Genomic DNA, 9,986 nt, shown 5'->3' with positions numbered 1-9,986 from the left:
CACTGCAAGCTGTCTTCCTGAGCAATAGTCACTAAATCATTTATAACTGGAGCTACAAAACTCTAAATCAAGTGCCGTTAATTTTCCCTGAAAATAGACTCATATATCTTCTATCCATAAAATTTTTAGAATTTTTTGTTTAGCCAATCAATACCAGAGTTTTCTCAAAGTTTCCCATGTTTCACTGTGTGACTAATCTGACCACTCTTCATTACGAATCAAATTTCTCATTGTACAGAATTCAAAATATGTTCTTGTTTATTTCATTTGAAACTAGACTCAATAAGATTTAATTACATAATTCATTCAGCTTCTAATTCATCTCCCACAATTTATGGTGATTTTCCAAAATCACGTTACTGCTGCTGTCCCAAGCAGATTTATTACCAAATCACTCTTTCACACATACCTTGCATGCATGTTATTTAAACATGTATATCACCAATCAATCATCACATATCTATGATTTTACTTAAGTATAATCTCCATTTCATCATTTTAAAGCACAACATGTTAGCCGATTTTTCCCTTTAGCATCTAAGGCACATGCATGCTCATTTGTTTGGCTCAACTTCACCTATCTTCCATTTGTCATCAAAAGAACATGAAACAACAACCATTTCCTTCATTTTAATTCATGACTAAATGCTCACAACACAACTAAAAACCAAAATATGCTTCAAGAGTTAAGGTAGAATCAAGAAGAACTCATGAACCTCAAAATAGAAGCAAGGTACCAAGAACTTACCTTCAATTTTGCTCCTCCTAATGACCGAATACTCAAGAGCTTTCTCCTCTCCTTTCTCTTTTCTAACTTTCAGCTATGATGAACAAAGATGGACAAAACTTTGTTCTTTTCATCCTTTTGTTATTTTATTACCCCACATTTTATGACACAAAATAACCTATATTATTTGTGCCATACCTATATTAGTTGTAACGCCCTAATTTTCGGGAATTCTGTGAATGTTGGAAAAATTTCATGCCTTGATTTTGTCATTTGTGAGTGAAATTATGAAATAGGACCTATGTGAAAATGTTTGAAAATGCTATAGGCTAATTTGTAGTGACCAAATAAATAGTAGTGCAAAATAGGAGGATTTGCATGTCAAACCTCCCATTTTACAAGAAGTGGTCGGCCATCATGTTGTTGAAGACAATATGTGCACTTGATATCCATAATTTATGGTAAAAATTGATAAAAATTGATAATGGGTTAGGTAAATGTTCCATGATGAGCATGATAAGCATTATGGGCATTTTTTTTATTGACATTATGGCATAGGTATGGCACAAATAATATAGGTTATTTTGTGTCATAAAATGTAGGGTAATAAAATAACAAAAGGATGAAAAGAACAAAGTTTTGTCCATCTTTGTTCATCATAGCCGAAAGTTAGAGAAGAGAAAGGAGAGGAGAAAGCTCTTGAGTATTCGGTCACTAGGAGGAGCAAAATTGAAGGTAAGTTCTTGGTACCTTGCTTCTATTTTGAGGTTCATGAGTTCTTGATTCTACCTTAACTCTTGAAGCATATTTTGGTTTTTAGTTGTGTTGTGAGCATTTAGTCATGAATTAAAATGAAGGAAATGGTTGTTGTTTCATGTTCTTTTGATGAAAAATGGAATATAGGTGAAGTTGAGCCAAACAAATGAGCATGCATGTGCCTTAGATGCTAAAGGGAAAAATCGGCTAACATGTTGTTCTTTAAAATGATGAAATGGAGATTATACTTAAGTAAAATCATAGATATGTGATGATTGATTGGTGATATACATGTTTAAATAACATGCATGCAAGGTATGTGTGAAAGAGTGATTTGGTAATAAATCTGCTTGGGACAGCAGCAGTAACGTGACTTTGGAAAATCACCATAAATTGTGGGAGATGAATTAGAAGCTGAACAAATTATGTAATTAAAGCTTATTGAGTCTAGTTTCAAATGAAATAAACAAGAACATATTTTTAAATCTGTACAATGAGAAATTTGATTCGTAATGAAGAGTGGTCAGATTAGTCAAACAGTGAAACATGGGAAACTTTGAGAAAAATATGGTATTGATTGGATAAACCAAAAATTCTGAAAATTTTATGGATAGAAGATATATGAGTCTATTTTCAGGGAAAACTAACGGCACTTGATTTGGAGTTTCGTAGCTCCAGTTATAAATAATTTAGTGACTGTTGCTTAGGAAGACAGCTTGTAGTGAAATTATGATTATGTGGTAAACACTGACAAAAATTTGTTAATGAGTTGCTTATTGATTTCTTATAAGCTTACTCTGATCTGTAGGTGTGGTTGGCCGAATATTGTAAGGGGTTAATACGTAGTTCGTATTTGAATAGTTAGATTAACGTGTTAGTAATCCAATTGTAGGCGGTTCGTGTGTGGATCTCGTCAGCATATCGTCACAAACAGGTGTGTAACTAACACCCTCTTATAGACTAGATCGGCACAAGCCGAAAAGCCGAAATGCCAAAAAGCCGGTATTTCGAGATCTTGTGAGTGTGTGAATGCTTATGAGATTAATAGTTTGATGTATATGGTAAATTAAAGTGATAAGACTGCAGAGTGCGCGATTCTGTGCATTTCGATATTTTTAGGCTTAATGGGCCAAAAACGGGATAATGGGCCAACGGGTCCAAGTTGGTAAGAAAACGTAGTAAGTGTTTCTGATCGTACGTAAATGGCTATGTTATGTATGAAAACCTTAAGAATAGTGAAATTACTTGAACACCCCTATGTATGCAAAATTACCGTTATACCCTAGGGTTATTTTTTTTTAAAAGCATGATGTTCTGTTTCTGTATACGTATGCCATGACATATTATTTCTGTTGCATGGGGACATGGGTTATATTATGGAGGAAGCGTCCTGGTGGCTATACCACAAATATCTGATCTGGTGGCTCTGCCACATATATCTGTTCTGGTGGCTCTGCCACGGTTATCTGTATCTAGTGACTCTGTCACATTATCTGTTCTGGCAGCCATGCTGCAAATTCTGTGGTGTGTAGCGGTTGGGTGGGTCGAGTTGTATCCCCACACGGTGTAAGGTTGGTACGGGGGTGTATACGGTTGGATATGGTTGGGTTTCTGCATAAACATGTAATATCTGTTCTGTTCTGTTATGGGCCTATGGGCTTTATTCTGAATTTCTGTTCTGGGCTAAGGCCAACTTATTCTGTTTCTGTGGTTTGAGCTGATATAGGCTATGGTTTGGTTAATTTACACACTGAGTTTCCCCAAACTCACCCCTTTTATTTCCATCCACGCATGTAATCCCCAACCATAGTGGGCTTGGAGCTGTGAGGGAATTCGGAGTGGCCACCCGTTCTGAAAGTTTGATTTTCTTCTGGTGAACTGGATATCCTTTTATTTACGTTTGAGGTTTTGGGTTTTTTTTTAAATGTAATAAGGTCGCTTAATTATTCTTGATAGTTTTAATATGTGTTACTAAGATAAGTATTACTTATTTTAACTGTTGAAGTTGGAAAGCTTTGGGGCGCATTTTCAAAAACAACAATTGATTTCAAAATACCACGATAACAAGCAAAGCTTCCATAATGAAAGTATTTTCCAAAATTAATCACTTTTCCTAAAAAGGACTTAATCAAATCGGTTTCCTAGAAATATACATGACATTAAGGTGTGGCAATGGCGGTATGCATGTCTAGGATTGGATCCGAAGGGAGCTTGGTACTTAAGCAGTCCGATGGACTCACCTCCTCTTTTCTGATTTCCTACCTGGTGCACAGCTTCCATTCACTTTAACCTATAATGAAATTATCTTTTAAAACACTAAGTAAGTTTTTCTAGATCAACAATATAAAATGTTTTGAGCGGTTCGATGTGGCATGTCGGATCTGGCCATAACGTCTGGGCTGGGTTTGGGGTGTTACAAGTAGAGGTTTCAATGGCAGTAAATCCGGATAATTTCTCTTCAAGCAAAATTATCTGCCCCTTTATCTGGCTACCATTGCTATTTTTCCTCTGCAATTCCTCTATCAACTGCTTTGCCATGTCTAGCTGCTTTATTTCCATATTACCCTGCCTTATAATTTCTTGAAGATCCTTTATCTCAGCCTTAAGTGCAGAAATTGTAAATGAGCTTGCCAATTTCTGTAGTTTTGCCAATTAAATCCTTTTATAAATAAGCAATGCATGACAACTTCTCTTTTAGACTATGCAACTCAAGCAATTTCCTTTCAAAGGTTAATCTCCTGCTTTCCAACTCCTTAGTGGGACTCTATGAATGCTCTATTTCTGTATTTGGGTTCAAATTCTTTGTGTTAACCACTTCAATCCCCTCCTCATTTTGCATGTCCTCTTCCTGCAAGAATTTTGTTTTTTCATTAGACTTATGTATAATAGTGAAAAATATTGAAAGGGATAAGATTGAAGTACTAAAAATTAAAGAAATGATGGAGGGAAATGGTAGAGGAAGAAAAGTGGTGATTAATATTGCCAGTGAAGGGCCAAAAGGGTCTTCTCCTAAAGAAGCAGAGGCATTGAACCCTAAGCAAAATTGTCAAGGTGCACCCAACAAAACTTCGACTGAATCTGGTGCTGTTACTACAAGTAAGCCACCAAAAGCCCCAGTTGTATAACCATGAAGGTTTTTCTGAAGGAACTATTCTTTGGTGTTAATAATCATTTCAACTAACTCAGCAGTAGCAGAAGAAGAGGAAGAATGAAGCCATTTCACCAACATGGCAAGTTAACTTGCCACATCAGCTGGTTAACTTCCCACGTCAGCAATCCTGTTAACACTTTAATGGTAACTGTTAATCAGTGACTATTTTCACTTTTTTATAACGTTAGTAACTGTTTTGTAACTTTTTGAAAGTTAAGTGATTGAGATAAAAACTAGGCAACTATTTTATTAGCTATCCCAAAATTAAGTGGTTGTTGGTGTAATTTGCCCTCATTTATATTTTGATGGCTCTATTTAAAGAATTATTAAATATAAATTTAATTAAAGTCTCGATCCTCTTGGATATAATAATTGGCAAAGACTCAGCTAGAACAAGAAACATTTGGGCAGAAAGAAAAGGAAAGGAAAACTGAAGAAGGCGAGAAGGGATCGAGAAGTCAAATGGATCTCGCTTTTTTTTAGGGTTGGTGTTGTTTGGGCAACAACTCGTACTCTTTCTTACAGTCGTACTCTAATTCTAATATAGTAGGATATAAATTAGGTTAAGGTCTAGGGTGGGTGAGTGAGTGAGTCCGAATGAAATCCTTTTCTCATTTCGTCTGAGTTTTACTTCTTTTTTCCCTCATTGCGCTGTTCTTCTACTATTTTCTTGTTTGGATGGATGGTTTGATTTATATTCATTTGCTTGCTTCAAACTTTAAACCTTAACTGCAACTGCAATCCTTCGATTCCGCTTTCTTCATCTTTCCCTTCCATGTTGAAGATTACTGTCAATGCAGATTATTCTGTTTTGGATTAATGTTTGAGATGAATCCACCCCAATTATCTATTTTCCCTTTTTCCTCTTACTTTTAGCTTTTCCCCTTGTAACCTCGATTTTCTGCAGTTCTTGAGCAACAGACCCAACATTTGATGTGCTCTAGACCGCATGGACCAGGTTTGTGAATCAACCCTTGTTGTTTCAGTGTACCTCTTATTGTGCTCCTTATCCTTTCCTTTTATCAAATTTTCAGTACGAGAAAGTTGAAAAGATTGGTGAAGGGACTTATGGCGTTGTTTATAAGGCTCGTGATCGCATCACCAATGAAACAATTGCTTTGAAAAAGATTCGCTTGGAGCAGGAAGATGAGGGTGTACCTAGCACTGCTATTAGAGAAATTTCTCTCTTGAAGGAAATGCAGCATGGAAATATCGTTAGGTATGCTGCACTGAACAATACAACTTCCCGTTACCTATAATCACATTGCTGTTTCTCCACTCACTAGTTTAGACCTATATTGCTTCCTGCTTGTGTTGCTCTTCAATTTCTAGGTATTTACTTCATGCATTTTTTTGAATACCTACTTCAATTTAAAACGATGTGGATCTATATTGTAAACTTGTATGATCTATCGACTGAAAGGAAGAGTAAAAGGCAAAAAATAAAATATTAGAAAAAACACCACACTTTTTCGGGAAGCAGGAAGATGTTGATGGTATTTGCTCTACTTAGATTGGTTGAATTAAGCCAATGTATTGGCTTTTATGGATCTGAAAGTTTTGAAAGCAAGGTCTAATCTGCTCATATTTTGGACCATTTTCCAGCTTCGTTTTTCTTATGTAGACTGGCTGTAAGCTTCTCTGATTGATCTTTGGGTGACAGGTTGCAGGATGTAGTGCACAGTGAGAAGCGTTTATATTTGGTTTTTGAATATTTGGACTTGGATTTGAAAAAGCACATGGATTCATGTCCAGAATTCGGGAAAGATCCAAGAATAATAAAAGTGAGTCATATTTTTCTTCTGCCTATTTGAAATTTAACCGTTTTATAATGTAAAACTATTTTCCAAAGAATTAATATAATGGTTAATGTAGGTTTCTACATTGTTTATAGTAGAGAAGAGATGGTTTACAAATGTTCTCTGAAGTGTGACGCATTGTTGTTCTTTTGTTGGTAATCTTCTCATTCAAGTGTCTGGCGCAAGCTAGAGAGTAGGCCATCTTAGACCTGTCATGTTGTTGGATAAAAATTTGAGCTTAACAAGGAAGAAATGTAGTGCTGTTGAATCTTCTTTTCAAGAAATGTCTAATTGCACAATCTCTCTCTTTATCATATTAATTATTCTATTCTAGGTTTACATATTTACCTGAGAGCACAAAGACCTTGCTATTATCAGTCATTGTTTGACCTTGGTTGTGTGATAATAATATTATTCCTAGTAATAATGTTGCAATTTGATGATTTTGCAGACATTCCTTTATCAAATTCTCCGTGGCATTGCTTATTGTCACTCTCATAGGGTTCTTCACCGAGATCTAAAACCACAAAATCTGCTGATAGATCCTCGTACTAATGCACTAAAGCTTGCTGATTTTGGACTGGCCCGAGCATTTGGTATTCCTGTCAGAACATTCACACATGAGGTATCAACAATCACCAAGTTTGAGGTTTTTGGCTGTTCACTCTGTAATAATGCTTGATGGCTGCCATCTTTTGCTAGGCTTTTAGAGTTGATCAAGTTTTCAAAAGTGATCTTACATTTTCCTCTTATATAAGCTATAATTATTAGAAGTCCCAAAAAAAAAGAAAATATCAATTTGCCGGGAGAACTCCTTTCTTTGCTGTGTTTCTGTTGGACAATCATTTTGGTTTTACTTCTGTCAAGAACAAGTCTAATGCTGGAAATAGGAAAAGATAGTCTGGGCAACTGGAATTTGTTAGTTGCATCAACTAGTTTTCCTTGCATCACATTGCAGGATTTCCATAGCTGCAGGGTCTGTAATGCAGTTTTAGATTGCTTTTGAGCACCAGTGACTTGGTTTCTAGTCAGATATGCCCTAAATGTTTTAGGAAAATAGTTCTTGGCTAATTACCTGTATGCTCAATATTCAGTACATAGGCACATTGACATTGGCCTCTCTTCTAAAATAGTCGTTATCTCTAGGTGGTTACCCTGTGGTACAGAGCACCAGAAATACTTCTTGGGTCCCGCCATTACTCTACTCCTGTTGATGTGTGGTCAGTAGGCTGTATATTTGCTGAGATGGTGAATCAGCGGCCATTATTTCCTGGGGATTCCGAGATTGATGAACTATTCAAGATCTTCAGGTGTCGTACTCTCTGACCGCAAACTTGTTGCCTTCATTTTATTTTGGTTTCCTCTTATGTTTCTGGTGTTCTTTTTATCATTATTTTCAGCATTTGACTTTTACTTCATTCTTTAGGAGGATTTGCTCTGATAATCTTGGAAGGAAGATTTGACTATGCTATTCAAATGTTAGCTCTAACATGTTTATAGGTATACTTTGATAATGTATCTGCAGGAGCATGGTTGTCCTTGAAACCAAATTTGGAAATAAGTCTATGCTGTGTCTTAACCAATTTTTTGTTTAAACCGACAGGGATGCTGATGATCTTATATAAACAACTTAAAAGAGTGTCCCTTACTTAGTACTTGGGTTCTGCAAAGTTAAATGTCTCTTTTTCTGTTCTTTATATCTTTCCCCTCCTTACATGCCTGGAAAGGCTGAAGAAGAGTTATTTTGGCATTAGAAGATCTGGATGATGTTATAAATTCTTATTTTGGACACTGGATTTATTTATGTTAATTTCTTGCATCTTTGGGCACATGCCTGTTAGTGCTCTTTATTTATTTAACATGTCCAAACACCTGTTCATACATTTTTATACATTTGTATGAAGGAAATGGAGCACATTTAGGTCATTGAACAAAAAAAATTCCTTCCACATGTGCTTTGTAGGAAATATTGTTGCAAAATTTCTCCCCAAAACTTGTGCATTCTTTTTAGACTGATGTATTGTTTTTATATGAAGAATCTTGGGTACTCCAAATGAGGATACATGGCCTGGGGTGACATCATTGCCTGATTTTAAGTCTGCTTTCCCAAAGTGGCCTACTAAGGTAGAGTTGTTTTTATGGCATCTAGTGGTCTTTTGTTCTATAGTTAACCTCTTAGAGAGAAAATAATGTAAAGAGGAATTAATTGATACACCTTCGCATGCAGAATTTGGCAACTGTTGTTCCAAATCTTGAGTCAGCTGGCATTGACCTCCTTTCTGTAAGTATTTTTTTTTTTTTGGGGGGGGGCCTTTAACTGTGAGCTACTAAGTGAGAGTGTCAATTTTTGTGTTAGCTCTTAAGATTTGCGAGTTAGTTGGACTTGTCGATTTTTTCTTTTGCTAAAATCAGAAAATTTGTGTTGATTGACTTGCTTTCTTCATCGTTAGCATAGACATTAATGACTTAGGATTACTATCTTTTTTATGTGTGTATATTGGTGATTATGAATTCAATCTCACTGCAGCTTGAGATCATTTTCATAGTGGGTGTGATCATAATTAGAAAAAGTGACTTCTTGGTTGAACATCCTAATTTAAAGGCAGCTGATTTTCTGATATAGAGCAGTTTATGTTGGCTTGAACATATCACCAATTCCTGATGATCACGTAGGAATGAATTTATACACAGAAATGAAGTAGGTGTAATATTGTACTGACAATGTCGTGGTCTGTATCACGTTTCAGAAAATGCTGTGCATGGATCCAAGCAAAAGAATTACGGCTAGAAGTGCTCTTGAGCATGAATACTTGAAGGATATTGGGTTTGTACCTTAATACCATTTGCCGTCTTAAATGAGAGAAGCGTATATCAATCAATGTCAATGTGTAGCATTTTGTGGGTTTTTGACTGAGAAATGGTGTGGTATTTTTTTTTTCTTTTCCTAAGAGCATTATTTTTCTTGCAGTTCGAGCATTATTTTTCTTGCAGTTACCTTGGAATTATGTACTCTTTTCCAATGTCTTGAGTCTGACTGAATGTTTGTTTGGCTCATAAGTGAGTGAATGTCATCTCATCTCATCACTTGGGTTATTTATTGCTCCTTTCCGACTGTCCTTTGCTTTCGATTTCTTATGGCTTTTTCACTGCAGCCTGAAACAGCCTAATCCTCTTTTGGCTCCTTTGGTGTTTACATGTTTCTAGAATGATAATGGCAATAGAATGATTGCAAAGTTATAAGAAAATAAAAATAAGAGCACATAGATTTTATGTGAAATCGAAAAAAACTACAGACAAAGAAAAAGAAATGATACAAGAGAAGTTTTATATGGGCGTGCGGTATGGTCTGTATTGCGGGGGTTTGCCAGTGCACCACAAATCTCAACCTTAGTTTAGTTTTGTGCTTAATGGGGATTTGTGAGGTTGAGAGGTTAGGAGCTTTATTTTGCTATTGTATTTATTTTTTCAACATTGTATTTATTTTTTTAACATGTGACAGGGTTATTTAAACTCTAACAATATTTATCTTGACACGAATTCTTAACAAATAAGT

At 35.7% G+C, this 9,986-nt stretch overlaps 1 protein-coding gene across 3 annotated transcripts; it reads left to right on the top strand.

The window, feature by feature from the left end:
* Positions 1-4,978: 4,978 nt before the first annotated feature.
* Positions 4,979-9,526, top strand: LOC107962177 (cell division control protein 2 homolog A). Of its 3 annotated transcripts, XM_016898466.2 has the most exons (9): positions 4,979-5,118; positions 5,542-5,592; positions 5,669-5,853; positions 6,298-6,418; positions 6,885-7,058; positions 7,580-7,743; positions 8,470-8,557; positions 8,661-8,714; positions 9,181-9,526. In XM_016898466.2, exons 2-9 carry the CDS (start codon positions 5,584-5,586, stop codon positions 9,268-9,270), a joined length of 885 nt encoding a protein of 294 aa, XP_016753955.1. In that variant the 5' UTR covers positions 4,979-5,118; positions 5,542-5,583; the 3' UTR covers positions 9,271-9,526. The 3 variants fall into 3 exon arrangements, with proteins under 3 accessions (XP_016753955.1, XP_016753956.1, XP_040971857.1); XM_016898467.2 differs by lacking the exons at positions 8,470-8,557; positions 8,661-8,714 and having other exon boundaries at positions 4,992-5,118; XM_041115923.1 differs by lacking the exons at positions 8,470-8,557; positions 8,661-8,714 and having other exon boundaries at positions 5,001-5,592.
* Positions 9,527-9,986: the final 460 nt, after the last annotated feature.

This window comes from Gossypium hirsutum, chromosome A06 (assembly GCF_007990345.1).
Source record: "Gossypium hirsutum isolate 1008001.06 chromosome A06, Gossypium_hirsutum_v2.1, whole genome shotgun sequence".
Taxonomy (NCBI): domain Eukaryota; kingdom Viridiplantae; phylum Streptophyta; class Magnoliopsida; order Malvales; family Malvaceae; genus Gossypium; species Gossypium hirsutum.
The sequence above is the reverse complement of the archived record's forward strand: the minus strand, read 5'-3'. Positions and strand labels throughout refer to the sequence as shown.

Bases quoted from the DNA above. Each gene is read 5' to 3' on its own strand.
- LOC107962177 (XM_016898466.2), top strand. The intron at 5,854-6,297 runs GTATGCTGCACT...TTTGGGTGACAG, and splicing joins CAGCATGGAAATATCGTTAG to GTTGCAGGATGTAGTGCACA. The intron at 8,558-8,660 runs GTAGAGTTGTTT...CTTCGCATGCAG, and splicing joins TCCCAAAGTGGCCTACTAAG to AATTTGGCAACTGTTGTTCC.